This window comes from Camelus dromedarius, chromosome 10 (genome assembly GCF_036321535.1).
Source record: "Camelus dromedarius isolate mCamDro1 chromosome 10, mCamDro1.pat, whole genome shotgun sequence".
Taxonomy (NCBI): Eukaryota; Metazoa; Chordata; class Mammalia; order Artiodactyla; family Camelidae; genus Camelus; species Camelus dromedarius.
In genome coordinates, this window is record NC_087445.1 from 20076765 (window position 1) to 20096736 (window position 19972).

The 19972-nt window shown below is 42.2% G+C and overlaps 1 protein-coding gene across 3 annotated transcripts in view; it reads left to right on the forward strand.

Moving 5' to 3' along the window:
* SLC24A2 (solute carrier family 24 member 2) overlaps nt 1-19972 on the forward strand; it is a 223059-nt gene that overhangs the window by 149651 nt on the left and 53436 nt on the right. For 2 of the 3 annotated variants that reach the window (XM_010988149.3, XM_010988150.3), the window contains one exon: nt 9491-9541. The exons of the other annotated variant lie outside the window; for it this stretch is intronic. In XM_010988149.3, coding sequence (XP_010986451.1) covers nt 9491-9541 — 51 coding nt within the window. The remainder of the gene's footprint in view (nt 1-9490; nt 9542-19972) is intronic. 3 annotated transcript variants of the gene reach the window in all.

Genomic DNA, 19972 nt, shown 5'->3' on the forward strand with positions numbered 1-19972 from the left:
TAAAGGTTAGGAAACAAGAATTCAAATAAGACTATTGCAGTAACCTCTGATTAAGGCAGGGGCAGTGGGTACGGAACAGAAAAGACAGAGTTGACGATATTTAGGGGTGGAATTGATAGGGGTTCGTGACTGGTTGGCTTGTGGGTGTGGCTTATAGAAGCATCAGCATCACCCCAGCCCTGTAGATCTTAGTCACATGTAACATAACTAAGCTCACATTTCTATCAAAGAGAGCAATGGGGCTTGTCTGTTTGTGCCACCTTGAAAATACTTTGGGGGAGAAAAAAGGATAGGGGAGGAGAATGAAGTATTTTGCCACTCTTAAGACTGAGCAATAAATGTGTTTGCAGCCCCCCCTCCCCAATTTGATAAGACGTAATCAGAAAGTAGCTTTTGCCTGATTTTGTAAACATAATCTTTCCGTTTACAGAGATGCAAAAGTGTACCCAAGATGTTAGATACCATTAGTGAACATCTTAGCTTCTTAACCCCCTAACTACACAAAAATTTTACTTAGAAAACATTTTAGAAACTTGCTGTTAGAAGAGCTGAAACAGAATTTTCTGAAATAAGAAATAAATGCCAAATGTTGCAAGGATGGCATCTAATAGTCTATGTTCTTTGCTATTCAAACCATATTCTTTCACTGTCTTTGACAATATCATTTTCTTCCTGTAAACTCATGCTGAATAAATAAGAGCTGTGAAAAAAACGTTGAATGTTTAGCCAGAACCCTGCATTGATGCCCATGGAGGCATTAATAATGACAAATGGAGTAACTAATATTTATTGAGTACTTACTATTTGCCAGACACTGTGCTAAGCCTTTTATATAGATTAACTCATTCAATTTTCACATCAGTCCTATGATTCTATTATATTATAACCTTATTATATTGTAACTTCCTCTATTATAGCCATTTTACAGATAAGGACATTGAAAGTTAGAATAGTTAAATAATTTGCCCCAGGACATAAGGGCAGGGACTGATAGAGCCAGTTTAAATCCAGATTTGTTGGACCCCAGAATTAATTCTTTTAACCACTGAATACTACTACTTTCCCAAACAGCTGGAATCCCTTTTGAGCTTTCCTTTCGGAAATCGAAACTTGTATTTTCTCTTTCCCTGAGTTGTACCTTCTTTAAGTAATGCCAACAGTCCCCGTGTATCTGATGTCAGATAATATAAAAGAATATGACATTCATAGACTTCCTTTGGCATAACTAGTCATTGTTTTTGTCATTCTTCTTCTTTAACCTTTATCTCCTCCGATATAAACTTGTGCAGAGAATGTTAGAACAGAATTCTAATCCTGGGTGGTCACTTATTGGGACTTACTGTGTTAGCCTAGACACTCATCACTCCTGGGCTTTGGCCTAGTCATAGAGTGATGGCCCCCGTACGCTGAGAACTTCCAGTGTTCCAGGCATCAGATGAAACCCCTTACAACAACACAGTAAGGAAGTACTGGAATTAGCCCCATTTTACAGACGAGGAAACGAAGACTTTCAAAGGCTAAGTAACATACTGCAGAAGTCACACAGCTAGTAAGAAGTAAAGTCTGGATTAGAAGCCACATCTGTTGAGTCCAGAACTTAGGCTGTGCTGTAAGACCTCCTTGTTCCGCATCATGGTGGAAGGACTCCTGATATCAGGTTCACTCCAGTTTTGTGCTGATCAGAAGAATGCTGTGATGGGAGCTCCCTGAGGTATAAGTGCTTTAAAGCCTTTAATAGTACCTACCGTATATTCCACGAATATTATTTGCCAATTATGTGTTAAGTACCTGTTATCCTCACCACAACCCTACGAGACAGCTTTGTTGTTCCCATTTTATGTAAGTGTGGGAACTGTGTGTCAGAGAGGTTAGGTAACTTGCCCAAGGTCTCATCGCTAGTAAGTGGCAGAACCAGTTGTCAAGACAAAGTCTGTAGGGCTTCAAACTACAAATGATGGAACTGTCACGCTATACCATCACTTGCTTTTCTCTGTCCCTTTGGGAAAAAGAAAAAACATTCTGGCAAAGTATCAGTGTTTAAAATTACCTTAAGATTGTGATGGAGATTTTTAATGATACCATTCAAAGGATACTCATAAAAGCCCGGGAAATCCTTTTTGAACCACACTGTTTTGTGTGGTTCTCTTGCCTGCGTTGCTGTCTGTTTTTCTTTAAAAATCCTTTCCAGAAACCTGCTTGCTCTATCCTGTGCTCTCCCCCTCCAGAACCCATCTCAGAGGGAAAGCAGCAGAATAGCACTTCCAGGTCCCATTTTTCTTGCTTGATCATCCAGAGCATGTAAATTACAGCAAAATATGGCCTGAGTCAGCGCCTCACAGGACAGAAATCAGTAACCATTGATATTGCTAAGCAACGCCACAGAGGAGCGAGGCTGCAAATTAGGTGACAAATCTATAAGAAGTTGAAGTATCTGGGGACTCACTTGGACATTTCATTATGAACCATCTGGAAGAGCCACAGTAATGACCACACAGAATTGTTCACTGTTCAAGGATGATAATTCCCAAATAATTATATGGCACCTCCCTGTGTGACCCTAACCTACCTTTCAGAACTTTACATTGTGTTTTTCATAATCCAGATACCTCCCTGCAAAATAACTGGGAACAGTTATACCTAATGGATAAGGTTCATTCCTCTCCAAAATAAGATTTTTTTTTTTTAATTACTCTGTTACCTTGTGTGATGGCAGAACTTGATGGGCGAGAACATGCAAAAGAAGAGGGGATTGGCCGTGAAATCGTAGCAGCTCCTTTGGCCTGACATGGCCTCAGCCTTTGTGGTCCCAGAGGAGCCTGAGGTGATGAGACTCACAGTCTGTTCCTAAGTCAGATCTGAGCAAACTGTGGTACCTCCACCAGGTGAGATAGGTAAGCCTTGAGGGAGACAAGGAAGGGAGCCAGAATCCTTGACCTTCTGGAGAAGGGCAGCCTAGCGAGGAACACTTCCCGCTTCCAACAGTCTAGTTGGTTCCATTCATTCAGCTAATTGGACTAAGTATCCTGATTTTAAACCAAAGGTTACAAATTGATGAGCCAAATATGACCCAGAGTATTTTTTTTTAATTTGGAATTAGTTGCCAACATATAAAAAATCAGGAATTTTCACGTAAAAATCCTGATAGCTGGCTTCCCTTGAATAATGAGATCCATGAACACCAAATCTGCCTTCCTTCATGGAGTAGGAGCTGTGTGGCTGTGGCCCCTCATTAGGCATGCACTGGCCAATTTTCCATAATCCCCACCACTCCCTATTGTTGTCCCCAGCCCACTTTCCTCACCTACACACCTGTGGTTCACTGGTGCTTTATCAGAATGCCTATGATGCTCCAGTCACTGGGCCAGGTGCTGGGGATCTTTCTGACTCCCGATTTGGCCACCAGTGTAGTATCAGGATTTCTTAGGGCCTGGGACCTCAGAACGATATCAGCAGATGGACATCAACAAGGAAATACATCTGGAGAGTGAGGGAGACAAAACAGCAGCAATAACCAACCAGTGTGTCTGGGTTTGCAGGAAGCTGGAAAAGGAAGAGTGAGTATTTCATGCAAGGGCTAGATTCAGAGGGTGTGAAAATCAGGTGATAAATCTCTAAGAGGTAGCTATGTGTGTGCACATAAATCCTACTTGAAACTCAATAGCTGTCAGGGGTTACCCGCAAGTTCAGCCCTTTATTTTCACTTGCAAAGTTCTTGCCTTACTTCCAAAAGCCTAAGTGAGAGGTTTTAATCTCGTAGAAGACAAAAAAAAAAAAAGTACTCATTAGCATAGATTTGGAAAAGCCAATGAAAAGAACTCCAGAGGGCAAAATCACCTCTGTTTACACCTTGTGTATGACATACACGTGTTACCACGTGTTGGGTACAGCTGTCCCCAGGTAATCCTGTACAGTTAGGAGGCTCTTAGGGAAGTTTAAGGCACAAACATCATTCCCCCACAGATTGTTAAGCAGAGCTTCTGCAATGAGTCAGTACTTTGAAAGCTTTTTTTGAGTGAGAATTTGAATTTGAAGGTTAAAATACTCTTTTCCTTCTGACTTGAACATGAAGTGAGAATAAGCTTGTGTCCTCATTTAACCCCAATCTCTTAAAGTTTTTTAAGTTAAAAAAATGATTTGCCTTGACTTGCACATTTGATATAAAAGAATAATGACCAAAAAAAAGCCTTTTAATATAAATCAATTAATTTTGGTGGTCCCTGCAGCCCTTAGTTTGAGATGAAATCAAACAGAAAGCTTTAAATTGGTCTGTATTAGAAATATCTTTTAATTCAGAATCCATGTTTATTTTGATGAAGGATTTTCACACGCGGAGATGAGAAATGATATTAACCCTGATACCCTGCAAGAAACTTAAAAATTGTATGAATCTACAAATATAAATGTTATGTCTATAGGGAGCGGGGTGGGAAATCACAGATACACAACTGTCATCCTAGTCATTCACAAAACTTCAATAATAAAAATCAAGTCACAAATTAAAAAAAAATAAAAGCCTACCTCAGGCTAAAATAGTAATTCTGCCAAACATGGTTCTGGAAGTTAGCCAGGACAGCCTTTCATTAAACTAGAAGTTTTCCTTCTGACAGTCTTGTATTTAAGGGAAGAAGTCTAGGAGGGGTTTGTTGACTTGCACGTGTCAAGTATTGACATTGACATTGGTGCCGACCCGCGGAGATAATTAGAGTTTGAGTAGCATTTAACAACCTCATGCTGAGCTGAATTAGACGTTCCTTTTGGAACAGTGGCAGACAGTGAAGAGAGGTACCAATTATTAAGGATGTCTGCGCCTCCCAATGTAAAATGCTTTCATAGACGTGTTCTCTCTGATCCTCCAAAAACCCTCCTGAGAATAGATGTTTAGTGCTCTTATCCTCAGTCTACTGAAGAGGAGACTGAGGCTCAGAGAGGATCACCCAGCTCAGAAATAGTAGAACCAAGCTTTCAATTAGCTGTCTTCTCTGTCTCACTCTGAAGCACTCTTAGCCTTGGTAGTGATATTTTGGTGTCAACAGTCCAGAAGCCTTAGGCATCAGTGCCCGCCTTCCTAACTTTGGCAAGTCCAGGGAAGTTCAACAAACCAAAGCATCCTAAACCTCTCTGACATTTGGGAGCTGTGTATTTATATGCTTTGTGTAAGAAATGTGAGGAGAGCACGTGATACGAGAGAAACACTGTTCTAGTTGGGCAGAATCTAAAAAGGAATAAGATGTCTGCCTCCAATGTGCGGGCACCCTAGTTGGAGAGACAGGCTTGTGTGCAAATATCAGAAGGGAAGGTGCCCAAGCTGGAACACTGGTGGTCAGGTGAATGAAGGTGCTGCTTTTCACATACTGTTCCCATGGTTATGATCCATATTTTGAGTTCCGAGACTAGAAGGGCAGGACTGATGAAGAAATTATTTTAAATTCTGGCCCCGACATGGTAGAATATCTTTTGTTGTTGGACAACAAATATCTATTTAAAACGTCTATAGGTACTGTTGAATTAATTTTAACAAACCTGTGTAGAGTACCAAGTTCTGCTCCACGCCCCATACATTCTCTTTCACTCTTCCTGGTGCTGCTTGTGATAACGAAGCTGCTCATTGATTGCTTAGTGGGTGTTATTATCTCATCTACTCTTCACCGCAGCTCTGTGGGGCAGATACAGTTATGCCCCTTTACAGCTGAGGACACTGAGGCTCAGAGAGGTAAAGTGATTTGCTCAAAGTCACACAGCTAATAAGTGGCAAATCTTGGGTTCAAACCTCTACCCTGGCTTCAAAGCCTTTGTTCTTAACTTCTATTCGCTACTGGAAAGAATCCTTTCATGGATGCGATATAACCCAGTGTCTGTACACATCTCCTTGATAGGTATTAGACAACTTTACCAAAAAACTACTCTCTGTAATTGAGAGAGCCTTAATTTTTAGGTCTTTGCACTCAGTTCAATTCAGTATCAAAGATAAAGCAGCTCTTTGATTTAAGAGAATAAACAAGTTAATCGTATTTTTTTTTGCATCCACTAACACTTAAGTAATAAAAAATACTTGTGCTCACTGATTTCTCTACCTCTATTCTTCATTCTGATAAAATGAATTCAGCATAGATACGTCTGTTGACTTTCTGTTTTGTATGTCAGAATTTTAAGGCCTGAAAGGTGAGAGGTCATTTTTATGGTTCTACAGTCTGGGGAGACTTGCTGAAAAAAGGGTTGAGAATGTCAAAGGTTTTAAAAGATAAGCAAGTCGATACTGGAAGGAGAAATCTGTGTCCATGCCCTTCTTAAGAAAGAAACAAGTTAGGAGCCCAAAACACTAGTTCTTGTTCACAAATTCTTTGAGACTGAAGACAAGACCCTTCCCTTGACTTGTCAACCAAGAAATATGGACAAGAATTCAGAGGTCCCTTAAACCAGGTAATGATGTTGCTCACGAGGCCTGAAAGGAAGTGGGCAGAAGAATGACAAGGGTTCAGCCGCTCCTAGCGATCTGAGAGCTTGGATGTCCGTGGACCCAGCTGTCCAAATGGCATGAGCAAGTGTGGGCGCCGTGCTAGGCAGCTTTCCCCATCAGCTTAAAGGCTCATCTCAAACACCAACCACTGCGTCCTGGGATTTATTCTTAGGCTGTGTGACTTCTTAGGGAAATGTTATGGACAAGAGGCAGCAGGCGGTGCCCAGGACGATACTCCCTGCTGATTCATCCTCTTCCAGGCCCGGCTGCCTCTTGCTCAGTTGATATAATGGCAGTTGCTTGATGGTATTAAACAGCACCCTCTTGAACCTCTCACTCCCTCCCTCCTATCCCAAAGAAACCCAGCTCAGAGTGGGCCCAGTTTGAATCCTTATCCAATGGTGCTAAAGGTGCTTGGTTACTCTCCAGGGGGAGTGTGCTGCCTGGAGGCCATTTCCCCTTGCAGGTGAGTTTTCATTCATGCCTCTCAGGCTACTTTCCGTGAGCATCCATGGGCGGTGGGACACCAGCCAGGTGCGTGATGTGCTCTGGCTTATATATGCATGTTGTGTTTGTCCTAGTCACATGTCACACCCCTTTTCCTGTGCCCCCTAAGCCCCTGGTTCAAGGAAGGGAGGCATCGGCTCTTGGAGATGCTGTCCCGCCTGGCCCAGGATGGTACCCTGCCCACTTGAAAGCATCGGAGTGCTGAGTTCACCGTCTCACTGTCCCACCGTCCCATCGCTGTCAGTGTGAACACCTGCATTCTAGCAGGCCGGTTTCCTTCACATTCTTGTATGCCTGTTCTTTACTAAGCAAGCAACATGGTTCTCTTCAGTTGGGCAAATATTATTTCCTTGCCCTCCTTCCTCACTTTAAGTGCTTTAAGTTGCTACATCCATCACCTGTTGTTATTCAGCCTTTCACTGCTCTTATTCCTTCTCTTCCTCCAGCTTTAGCCTCATTTTTCTTACATTCTGTATAGTTCTTGTCCCTCTGCCCCATTCATCACCCCAGGAAGTAGCTAAGAAACAATCTAGGCATCACCACGGCAGCAAGAATGTGTGTGAGCTTTGCCAGTCAGCAGTAGATCCAATTTCGACTATGTAAAAATAAATTAAAGGATATGATTATGTTTATTTATACCTGCTTCCACGAGAGAGAAGGTAAGAATAATCACATCGGCCACAAGCAGATGTTTAACAGTTTGAGACTGAGCCGTGACAACAGGTGTGTGTATATAGAGGTTGCATCTAAAAAGACAGACCCATGAAATGCAATAGTGTATCTTCACTGTGTAGAAAATGGCGTACGTGCAACTTTGCAAACAGAGCCACCCACATTGTTTCCTCGGCAAATAAAGAGAATGCCAGCTGCTTATTCTCCTGCTTTACCTCAGAAAAAGAGTAGAGGTTACAAAAAATTAGTTAGCTGATACAGTTCAACTTACTGCAAGATTATATGCACACATACACACACACACAAATGCATAGATTATGTGTAAAGCCACCATGAACATGTGTTGATTTATGAATGCATCGAGATCATTTTAAAATCCCAAACTTGTGCAATGTCAAATACGTAATAGACTGCTGTTGTTAAAATACCAGAAAAAAAATTTCTACTGAAGGCAATCCCCAGAAATAATTTTTTTAAAAACTTTGTTTTTACACAAAATTGCATTTCTTATTGAAGCCCTTGCGTCCTTTGTCATGGATCTAACAATACCCAGAATAGGCAGGTTTTTGTAGAAACAAAAAAGATGAGGTGATTTTTCTCCCCAGGGCATAATTTTGTATTGGTGTGTTAAAATAGCTTGAGGTAAAATTTTAGGCACGTGGAAGGAGATGATATATAGAATGTATAATATAAATATAAACAGAAGAGTATTATTGTGTTTTAAGCTAGAGCTTTGTCTTGTACCCAGAACCCATCAACTATTAGTTAATTCATATGTGAATTTTCAGTAGCTGCCCAAGTTCACGAGCCACAGACACATTCTGCAGAATCACAGGAATGTCTCCTGAGTCTAATTAAGTTCTCGAAGTTTATTGGGAGAGCATGGTTATGACCAGGAAAAATATTTTTAACCTGCTCACACTGTTGCTTCAAACAATTTGGAATTTTCAGATGAACAAGAATGCATGTTTCCATTTGAGAACTGAAGGATGAAAACAGAACTGGTGCTTCCCCACCTCCTCTGTCCCCCAACCCGGGGGGCCAGTCCCACCAGCTGACTCAGAACAGTCGCTCTCTGCCAGTGGTTTCCATTACAGCCGAATCCTTTGGGGATCTGCACCCAGGAGCGGGTGCTGATTGCCTCCTGGCTCCTGCAGTCTCCACAGCCACAGTCAAGGCCGTGAGCTGGGAGTTGTGGCTGCTCTGTCCCCTGTCCGACCAGGTGCTCTTCCCATGGAATATGCCTCCCTCTTCTTTCCAAAGCACTCTGCACCCTCCCAGCCCCTTCAAGCATGCTGCACCATGGTATTTAGTGTTTCCTGTCTGAAATACAAGATGAGAAGTGAAATGGAAGTTTGGAACCTGGTTTTGTATTTTGGGTTTTCCCAGGTAGCCTTCCTTATTCATCTCTAGGAAGTGGTTCTGTTGGAGAAAAGCTGTGACATGAACTCCATGGCCAGGAATCTCAGCATCTTCAAGCCTCAGTGGGGCTGGACCTTGTCCTCAGGCAGCCCTCTCTCAGAGGTCACCTCTATAAAAATTGTAGGTCTAGGCTGGGCCTGGTGTGAAGCTATCTATGTCAAGTATTCTGTTTCATCAGATGTTAAAATAACGATGTCCTCTTCTGTAAGGCAGGGCACATCCTACCCCTGGTGGAATAATATATTTTAAGTGACTTCTGAAAACGGGCCGTGAAAGCTGTCTGCCACATGGCCCATGTTTGCACATCTCTATATAGTTACGATTGCGGAATTTGACAGTATAACTCTGAATCTGATTAATTAAGAATGTGTAAAAACAAAGTTCTTGCATTACAGCTCGTTCCTTATCTTTGTGTCTTTTACTGTGATGTTGTAGAACTTGGATCATATGGAAAACTAAAATATTATGACACAATGACTGAAGAAGGTAAGAATGATTTCAGAATTGTATGCATTGGCTTTTTTTCATTTTTGGTGTCTGTGGCTTGCCCATTTTATTTTATTTTTTTTTTAACCTCTTTGCATGACTTCAGTGACATTGTGTGATTTATTATTCTTTCCGCATTTTCGTCTAGTTTTGCCATCGTGTTAATTTGGAATTGGAGACGTGCAATACCATGGGCAATCATGTTATTCCATTCAAACGATTCAAACCATCTCAGTTGTGTAACACACTCAGAGAAATGGTGTCAGCAGCGTAAACACAAGCCCACACCCACTGTGCCACCGTTATTTCCTCCACATGCTCACAACATATAGAAACATGTCCAACCAACACTCTTCTTATAATATGTCCTTAATTTCAGAGGGGTGGTTGGTGTATGTTCTGGTGACATTCTGATTTATGCAAATGCATGAGCGATCTAAAGGAACTCCTAGACCCAAAACCAGCTGGAGACCTGTTTCTGATGCAGAGGGCTGTAGGCTCATGTCCTTAGCTCCCCTAGTCCCTGTTGACTCATCCAAGAGAAGCCAGGGCCACCATTCCAGCCAGCAGGATTGTGTGTATTGGGGTTCACACTCTGTGAGATTGGACATGTCATTTTATAACCATGTCCCCTGAGTAAGTGACGTCTGGCAGAGATTTGTTTTTAAATGTATCTACTGGTAAATTCCAGGCACTGTCCCAGAACACAGCCTTGCCCAGTCAGAATAACTTTTCTGGGAAAAAAAATGCAGCACAGAACAGCAGTCTGAAAATTTTGTGTTCTTGTAAAGGTAGTTGTCCTCTTGCCCTATCCCCCATCTCACCCCACACGTACCTGTGCCTGTTTAGTAATAAATAGTATTTGTACGTAATGAAAACATTGGAGTTTTCACTTGATATTTACACTGATATTGACAAGAAATCAAAAGGTACCCTAGAAGGGGAATCAGCTAATTTTATCCTTCAACATGAGAGAAATTCCCCCAAAGTGCTGCATATCTTGTTTTCAGCGTCTAGTAGTTCTGAGTTGCCTTAGCTTGCCAAAGATCTCCTAGTTGCTTTGCATGCAGGAAGCAGAACATGGGACAGCCCTTGGTAAGAGGAAGCCCCTCCCCAGGCCCTCCCCACTCTTGGCTTCTGCACAGCACCCAGGCCCTTCCTTCTTCGCTACTATATCTGTGCTTTCAGTTAACCACTGTCGTCTTTTCTAAAGCAGCAGGCCATAGTTCAGATCTCAGACTGGGCCCTGTTGTAGCCCAGGGCCCTTCCAACGTGGGGTCATGCAGACCCTTGTGCAGTGAGACCTCCAAAGACAGAACACTTCTTGTAAGAATGTGTCCCACCATCGAGGGGATAGAAAGAACAATGCATGTCTCAAAGGAAGGCTCCTGTCCCGGCTGTCATTTTTAGTCCATGTCTTCCAACCACTTCAATTTTTATTGGTGATTGGCTCAGAAAACCAGTGCTTTGGGACTCACTGATTTTACAGTTTGATCACTTTTCCAGGCATCTCCCAGCCATCAGCCTCAACCTCATGGCTTGGGTGGCCAATGGGTTTGTTCGCTTCTACCTGAGCAGTCACGACCATCACTTTGTCTCCTTATGCCATCCTGTCCTTTGCCTTCCACCCTTAGCTTCCTGTTGCCAGAGCAGCTTCTGCCTCCCCGTTGCCTCACTTGGCCCTTTTCTTCCTGGCTGTTCCTTTCCTTCCTCTTTCCACATCCATTGGAGCCATCCGAGAGCTCCCTTTCTCCTCCTCCCTGCTCTGGACAATTCAACATCAAGTGAAGATGCAGAAAAGCTCCTTCCAGTCTGGTGACACACTTGATAATGAGCAGCTGGTTTCTAGGCAGGAAAACAACGTCAAAATAATGTCTGGAAGGAGAAGCACAACCAGAGGGAGATTGTGTTCGGGGGCCCTCAAGGGTCACCTCTCGCATTCCTTATCCTTCTCTTGACTTTGCCATCCCTTCCTGCATATCCTCTTGTGTCCTGTTCTTAGCTGAAAATGTATCCCTGTTACAGTGATTAGCTAACAGTAGCTAAGGGAGCGTTTTAAAAAGCATGTTCTCTAAAATACTAGCTTCAGATGAGGTCATCAGAAATTTTGCAGCTATCCAGAAAAAAAAGAAAGCAAGATTGATTTTACAGTTAAATAAATGGGACGCTTCTGAGTTAAGTTAAATAGGTTTCTTTACCACATGACTCGTCGGAGCCTTCAGTATGCACCCGTGCACGGCAGCGTCTACAAGAGTGAATCGTAAAGCGGGATGAAGTTTGCAGTATTCCCCAGACTTATGCAGTCAGAGAACCCACTCTTCCATGGAGCCTCTTCTGAGACTCTTTTGGAAATGCAGATTAAGGCATTATCCTTCACCTAGAATAGGAACCTCTGAAAGGTATAAAACTTTTCTAACCACATAGCAATCCCTCTCGGGCCCTCATAAAAGGATACTTTGGAACAGGAGGTCCCCGTGCTGCCACCTCAGATTATACCGTTTGGCAGCTGGCTCCCTGACAAGCCAGGCTGGCTTAGACCTGATTGTGGGGTTCCATCTAAAAGCCTTAGAACCGGTAGCAGCCACGCGGCCTCTCCAGATTCTTAGGGGCCTCTCTCTCTCTCATTGAAAATAACAGTAACTGTGGTCTCGATCACTTCCATGTTACACAATTCAAGGAAGTATAATAAAGACAGCGGTGCTGTGGGCAGTGGCCAACTAGCTAGCCTTCAGGACATCCCCCCTCCACTTCAGCTTTCTTTCTACAGTTTTAGAAATGCGACCAGCCCTTGAGCAGGGCTTTAGTGTAACCGCCCATGGGATTGGTCACTATCTGTAACTGTTTCCAGAGAATGCTCTGGATGTTGTGTGAGGTCAGCTACTGGCGTTGAGGCCTTTTTTTCCCTAAGGTGGATTCAGTGGAAAGATGGATTACATATACCACCCTTTATCCTAATAGAAATTGTGTTGACGATTCCTGAGATAGAGGGAATTGTCCTGCACGTATTCTGTTCATTTTTTTAAGCACCGACTATGTGCTAGTTATTCTGCTAAGTGCTTTGTTGAAACACAAGATTAAGAGATGAGCAGTTTTCCCATGGAACTTATAGTCGGGGGAGAAATAAAAGAGCCATCACTGAGCCACCAGGAAGCGAGTGGTAAGTACCACAGGTGCTCAGAAAAAGTTGACAGACTACAGGAGGAGGAAAGATGGCTTTCACCTGGAGGGAAGATTTTGTGGAGAAGGTGACCTTTGAGCTGGCCCCTAGAGGATCAGTAAATATGGGGTGAATTGGGGAAGGAGGCTAGTGGTAAGTTCTGACCTGCCAGGCTGAGACGGGGTGAAAGGAGGGGACACACCAACCCTTACTGGGTGCCTCCCACCTGCCAGGTGCAGTGCTGGGGGCTTTATACATTCTATGTCATTTAATCCTTGTAATTATCACCCAGGTAGATTTTACTGAAGTTGAGAAAATGAAAGTTCAAAGAAGTATTTTGTTAGATGAGCAAACTAAGGCTCAGAGTAGCAACGTAATTGGCTCTGGGACTTAGGTAGTAAGTCACAATGTGGGACCTGAACTCAGGACTGTGGCGTGCCCACACCCTGCCTTCTTGGCTCCACTGTGGCTTGCTCCACAAGGCGGTATGAGGAACCGGACAGTTCAAATTGGCTACCAAGTAGGAGTGGGAAGAAGGGCTTGATGGAGACCAGATCACGGGGAAGGTGGAACCACAGACTAAGAGTGGACAACAGTGAGCTGTGGAATAAAACGTGGCCCCCTCTACTTGAACACTTGACCATAATAAGTTTATTTTAAGAAAACAATCTACTTACTCTCAGACATTAGACAAGATCATGACTTTTTTTTTTTCAAAATTTTCACCTCCCCTCCCTTTTCCTCCCTGCCCAGCACCTAAACTGAAACAGCTCCCTGGGCCACACCCAACCCCCTCTCCTTTGCCAAGCCAATCAGATTTTATCCAGTCACTCATTCATTCAACAACAGTCAGTACGGAGCAGGCACTAGACTGGGTGCAGGGCCTGTGGAGATCAAAGACAGTTCTTCGCCTGAAGAATTCATACTCTAGTGGGAGACACAGGCAGAGAGATGACTAGTGTGATGGGCAGACCCGAGGTGCTAGGGGAGCCCAGTGGAAGTGAGGGCAGGCTTCTCAGAAGAGGCCACGTCTGCACCACCTCATTCCTGCTTCCCAAGTTGCTGACTGTCCCGCCAGCCACCTGATACTAGTGTGTTCTCCGGGTTGTAGCTGAGCACCTGCTCTGTATGAGTCGTTTTGCTAGACTTGATAGATGAGTGAGCGTCACTCCTCCCAGGGCCTGTATTTCCTTCTATAACAAGATGTCCCAGGGATACAAACAAATGACTCTAGGGGTAGTCTTTTGGTGATTTCACATCCCCCACATGGGCAGTCATCCCTTTATCCCTTTATCTCCTCTTAGACATTTAGTAAATGTTCTTGGAAGAGCAATCTCCAATTGTTACTTAATGTTAATAACCCATAGTTTAACACTACTATATATAAAACATAAACAGCAAGGACCAACTGTATAGCACAGGAAACTATATCCAATGTCTTGTAATACCCTAAATTGGAAAATAATCTGAAAAAGAATATATATATTTATATAACTGAATCACTTTGCTATACACCTGAAACTGTAACATGGTAAATCAGCTGTACTTTAGTTGAAAAAAAACCCCACCATAATTTATTTCACATCTGCAGATACCCAAATTTCATACCATTCTCACTCTGGAAAATCTTCAATAAATTGAGCTTGGCTTCCTTATTAAAGTTACTTTAAATGAAAATGTAGACAGTTCAAAAGAAAACAAGGATGGAACAGATGACTTGAAAAGAGAAGCCTTTTCGCCAATGGCATTTTACAGAGCTACTCATTTCTGCTCTTTGGAGCTAAACATTCATAGACATGTAGGTAGGTAGACAGAAATCTTGACTAAGGATACACTGCAAAGATGCAATGTATTGTCGTAAACTCATTGCCATTTAACAGAAGCCATTTCTAGAAAAATAATTTCTCCACTACTTAAAAAGTCAATGTTTGTTCACTTGTACAAGGAAAAAAGATAGAAAAGCTTGTTGTAGTATCAAGGGCAAAAATTATAATGATCTTTTCCATAGTGAAATTAAGGCTACTATTTCATGGCAATCAATAGCCCATTTACCGAGCTGAAAAATTAATAATGTCTTATATGAATCATGGGGTCCTAAATTAGGCATGTGGCTGAGTTTTGAAAACCCACATTATTTCAAAGAAACAAAAGCTCCCTAAGGTCACATAGTCCAGTCATTTGATGTTCTTAACTGCAGTGAAATAATCCAGTTCTTTTTCAAAGTGAAATTGAATTTTGGAATACTGTTTAACAGCATTTTCATTGCCCAAGAGATATCCTCTGAAAAGGTGGTCCTAAAACAGGTTCTTGGTGCTATCTGTGGCCTTCACATTATGTTTTCCTCCTGGCTTTGAATAGATGAGAGTTTACTCTGATATACCAGGCAGGATAGGTTTAACTCTATATAGCAGAAAATCCAGATTAACACTGGTTTAAGTCAGATGAAAGTGTATTTTTCTCTCAAGTAAAAAAGATCCAGTGACAGGCTATACATGACTGATATGGAAGCATCACAATAATCCAGGACCCAGACTCCTTCCATCCTTCTACTCCACCATCCTAATATATGACTTTCAACCTCAAGGGCACCTCATGGTCCAAGATGGCTGCTGCTAGAGCTCCAGCCATTACATCTGTATTCCAGGAAGGAGGAAGGGCCAAAAATTTTTTCCCCAGATGTTCTGCCTTCTTTTGAAGGAGCCTTCCCTGTAAACCCTCCCAGTAAAATCTGTCCAGAACTTAGTTACATGCCTACACATAGTTTCAAGGAAGCTTGAAAATGTAGTATGTTAAGCTGAGTGATTTCTTTGGGTATTATGTCATTAGGAAATGAAAAAAGAATAAATATTGGTAGGCAACTTGTAATCTCTCCACAACAGAGAAGTATCGGTATCGCTTTCAAGTAACTGTATGTTGATAGGGAGGACTGAGATCAGAACACATGAAGAACATGTTCTGAGGGAGGGCTGTGAAAAGTGATGGAATCAATGAATTGACCAATGAGATCAAAGAACTGTTGTGATAGAAAGATACAGTTATGGACTGCTAGCAAGACGCTTCAAATCAGGAATTTGGACGTGGTGCAGTTATTGCTAGTGACATGGTCTAGGATCTAACCACAGGAGTGGATGGACAGGGTGAGCTGGAGGAAAGGGTAGCTGGCTGGAAGTGAGTAGGTTAGAGCGATGAGGAGCTAAGTGTTACCGGGCTCACCCATGTAAACTTACCAAGGATGGTAACATGAGTAATGGTGGAGAGAAAAATAGTGAACCGGGTTCTAGTATCTTCAGAAATGAAGGAAGGGTGACTAGGAAGTCAGATGGGGTAAAGGTGGTAAGGGTTATTGACCTGGGCTTCAAAGAAGGGAGGAGAAATGGTCTACAATGGTGAGGAAGGGGGGATGAAATGTGGGGCACCTAAAGAGATGAGTAGTGTCATTGCCAAGGGCCACAGGAGAAAAAGGGCCATCCGGAAACAGCCCCGTTTCAGTTGGAGCAAAAAGACAGTGTTCATAGACAAGGTTAAGGACATAGAGATTTTCTGATGGCAGGGCTGGGAGACTGAGTCAGGCCAGGAGTTTTCAGAGCCACTTGGTGATAAGTATCTTGATGGTAATGGATGACCCAGAGGCTGTGCTGAAGTGAACAAGGATGTAGCAGGGGATGGAACAGCCTGACAATGTTTCAGAAATTCTTTCTATAGCCTCTTTCTTGGGATTGGCCCTGTGGGTAGTCGGCAGTGATAAAGTGAGATCTGTCTTTCCAGGAGAGGGGAACTCTGGGGATACCCTTGGAGTCCAGCTGGGGGCGGGGAAGGTTGGAGAAGGAGATCAGCCTTTTCCAATTCAGAGAGAGAGAGAGAGAGTTCAGCCCAGAATAGGAAGATCTTTCCAACAGACATGGCCAAAGACGAGATAGCCTGCCTCAGACAGGAGTGAGCCCCCCTTATTTGGAGAAGCCAAAGAAGCCTCCATCAGAAAGACTTTAAGATAATGGACACCTTAATGTCCCTTCTAGTCACATGTTCAAGATTCTGTCCTGGTGCCTTTATTAAATGCGATAGCAGACACTGGTTTGCAGCCTACCTTTAAGATTAAATCTTCTGAAAACTTGATCTTGCATTCTGGTTAAGCTGCCACCAAAATTGTGGTAGGTGGGTTCCTGGGCCAGAGCATCTGCAATAAAAGGCTTATATATTATTTGATTCAGTTCACAGCCAAACTCTTTATTAATGTGGTTAAATACAGCAAATAATCCATTAGATAGTTCCTATGCAATAGACCCTTAAAAGAACAATAACAAACAAACAAAAATTCTCTTTTAGTTACAAATCTGAACTTTTACCACAGTAGAAATTTTAAATTGCAAATTAATTTTAACTGTTCTTTTTTATTATAAAATCATTACATGCACACAGAGGTAAAAGCAAATATTACATAAAGAAAGACAATAAAATTGAGCCCTCTTTCACCCCAGATTCCACTCATTCCTTAGAGCTAACCATTTTTATCAGTTTTTTTTTAATATATTCTCTTTCTCTATACAGTGGTTCTATGCCTGGGTTTTGTTTATTAGTATATCTTGAAGATATTTCCATATCAGCATTTTGTGGCTTTCCTCATTCCTTTTTATCAGGTGCATAGTATTCCACTGCCTGGCTCTTCCATGGTGGGTTAACTCAGTCCCCTGCTGATGTACATTTAGAATGTTGCCATTTTTGTTTATTGAGTTATTACAGTGCTACATGAGCATCTACTGAATAGAAGATATATAAAATAAAATTCTAGAAATAGAAATGGTGAATCAAAGGATATACTCATTTCAGATTTTGAAAGATAGTGCCAAATTGCACTCCAAAGGAATTGCACCAATTTACATTCCCACTAACAGTGAAGGAGAGAGCCTTAAATAACAAATTTCAATAAATCCTTTGAACAGAGATTCAAACTGACTTCGTTAACAAAGCAGATAAGCCTTTGTAATATAACTACCTTCTAATTTACTTGTTTTTCGAAACCTGAGTTTTTAACCAAAGTTGAGTAAAAGGCAGTGTGCAGTTCTGATCGAAATTCTTCGTCCTCTCAAGATGAAATGACAGGGCTATTCCCCCCACACAGAATATCCATTTTCCACCCCAGCACATGCCCTTCTTGCCTCAAGACCACTGATAGCCCTGTAGAAACTCTGAGAAGTACACAGCACATTTACTCACTCCCTTCCAGTTACCGAAGCGGGGACCCCCTATTGTGCACAGACACCATTTCCAATACCATGTTGTTTCATTCATTCCAGGTTTATGGTTTAACTCATTCGGTCCAACTTTCCATAACCAGAGGATTGTTCTGGGCACTTGAACAGATGCTTTCATTGAGTCTGAGCCTTATCCAAAAGCAAATAGATGTAACTCACCAGTTATTAACCACATTACTATTTTAGAGATGTATTCTTCCAAGTCTCTCCCTGGGGCTGGATCTTAGGAAGACAGAAGCCTGGTATGTGTATGTAACCAAACTAACCAGCTAGTAATCAGCATCAGATCTGTGGGAAAGACCAAACCAGCTGTGTGGGTAAATCCACGGTCTTCCTGAAAACCAGGACCCAGGAAGTCTTCCGACTAGAATACATCGGCTCTTCAAACTTCATTTTGTCATATTTTCATGATCTAAACTGTCAGCAGTAAAAGCAGAAAGATTGGACCTGGCAAGTAAAGGCAGATTTTGCCACACTGCATATGTAAGAGGTGTTAAGTGGCAGCAGAAGGCACATCGTGGATGCTTTTTTTGTCTATTTCTGACATCCCCAGAGCTGAAAATGTTAAGTTGCCTTCATCAGTCAAACTTGAATACTGGTATTATAAATTAATAATATAATTTTCCACCCCCGCGAAGCTTTCTCTTAAAAAAAAAAAAAAGTGGGAATCTGTTATACCAAGAGGTTGGCATGTTCAATTAAGCATGGTAAGTTTCTCTTTTGATTAAATCTGAAGTGAACTGAATCATCTCATTTTAGTCATGGGCCACTGAGCCTTCAGTCACATTTGGTTAAGAACTCTCAGCAGGTGCAGGCACTTCTGTCGCAAACCTACGTTTCAGATGAGATTTACAGGTGTTAAGTTTACGATGGAAAGTTGAGTATTCAAAATCAGAGAACATAGGAACTCAAGTTAACTGACACTTTGCAGACACGTGAAATCCAGGTGACAGGAGAGGATGGCCGTACATGAAATAGTACATGGAATAAATGGTAGCCAAATCTAAAATCTTTCCCTTTACATCAAGATAAATGGGTAATATACAGGCTCATCATAAGGAAGAACTGTTTTGTTAAGTTCTGCTTTTTATATGAGTCAGAGTAACTGTTCAGTGCATGGTTATTGAGCACCTACTATTTGCCAAGTGCTGTGAACAAGTCAAAACCCTGTCCAAATGAATCCATCAGTGTCACAGCCCACTGGCAGAGAGACATACCCAGGATATGTATGGCCTCTGACAAACTGCCTCTGAAGAGCTCCTTCCCACCCCTTAGGTGGCAGTGGGGCTGGATGCTGGCAAGTCCGGGACTCCGAGGCCCCCTTGGTAAAGTGCTTCTTCATTCGTTTATCTCTTAGATGTCCACAGCGGGTAAGGGATGGGAGCAAGAGGAAGATGTTCAGACCTGTCCCGCAGCCCCTACCTGGCTCAGAACGCCAAAGCTGAGAGCAGACAAACCCCTTTGAGAATTTCTGTGTGTGAGCCATTTGTATCTGTGTATATTGGATAGAAATGTTCAGAAAATTAAGTTCCTAAAATCATAAAACACGTGACCTAAAATGATAAAGAATGTTAGCTCTCAACCAGTGTCAGCCTCAGCTAAGGTCAGTAAGTTGGCTCTTTTCCTGAAACATTGTATTCTGCCATCTGATACCTGCTGTGAGTCTTTTGGTTTGTAAAATTCCAGTTTTGCCTGAATTTGATAGATCTTCAAAAAAAAAGAGTCTCAAAATAGACAAACATTAACTGTAAACACTATTAGACTTTGGAGGTTTAATCACAGCACTAACCAAGAAGAGAGTCTGTTGAGTTTCTTACAGGGTGCTTCCAGATCTTCCTTCTTTCTGTATCGCCCAAAAGAATGTGAACTCTGAATAGATTTGCACCCAGCAAGAACTCCAAGCATGTCTCTCCCTCTCTCTCTCCCTCACACACACACACATACACACATACACACATACACAGACACACACACTCCCTTTGTTGTTTGTGTTAATGTTGTTATATTCATAAACACTGAGGACCC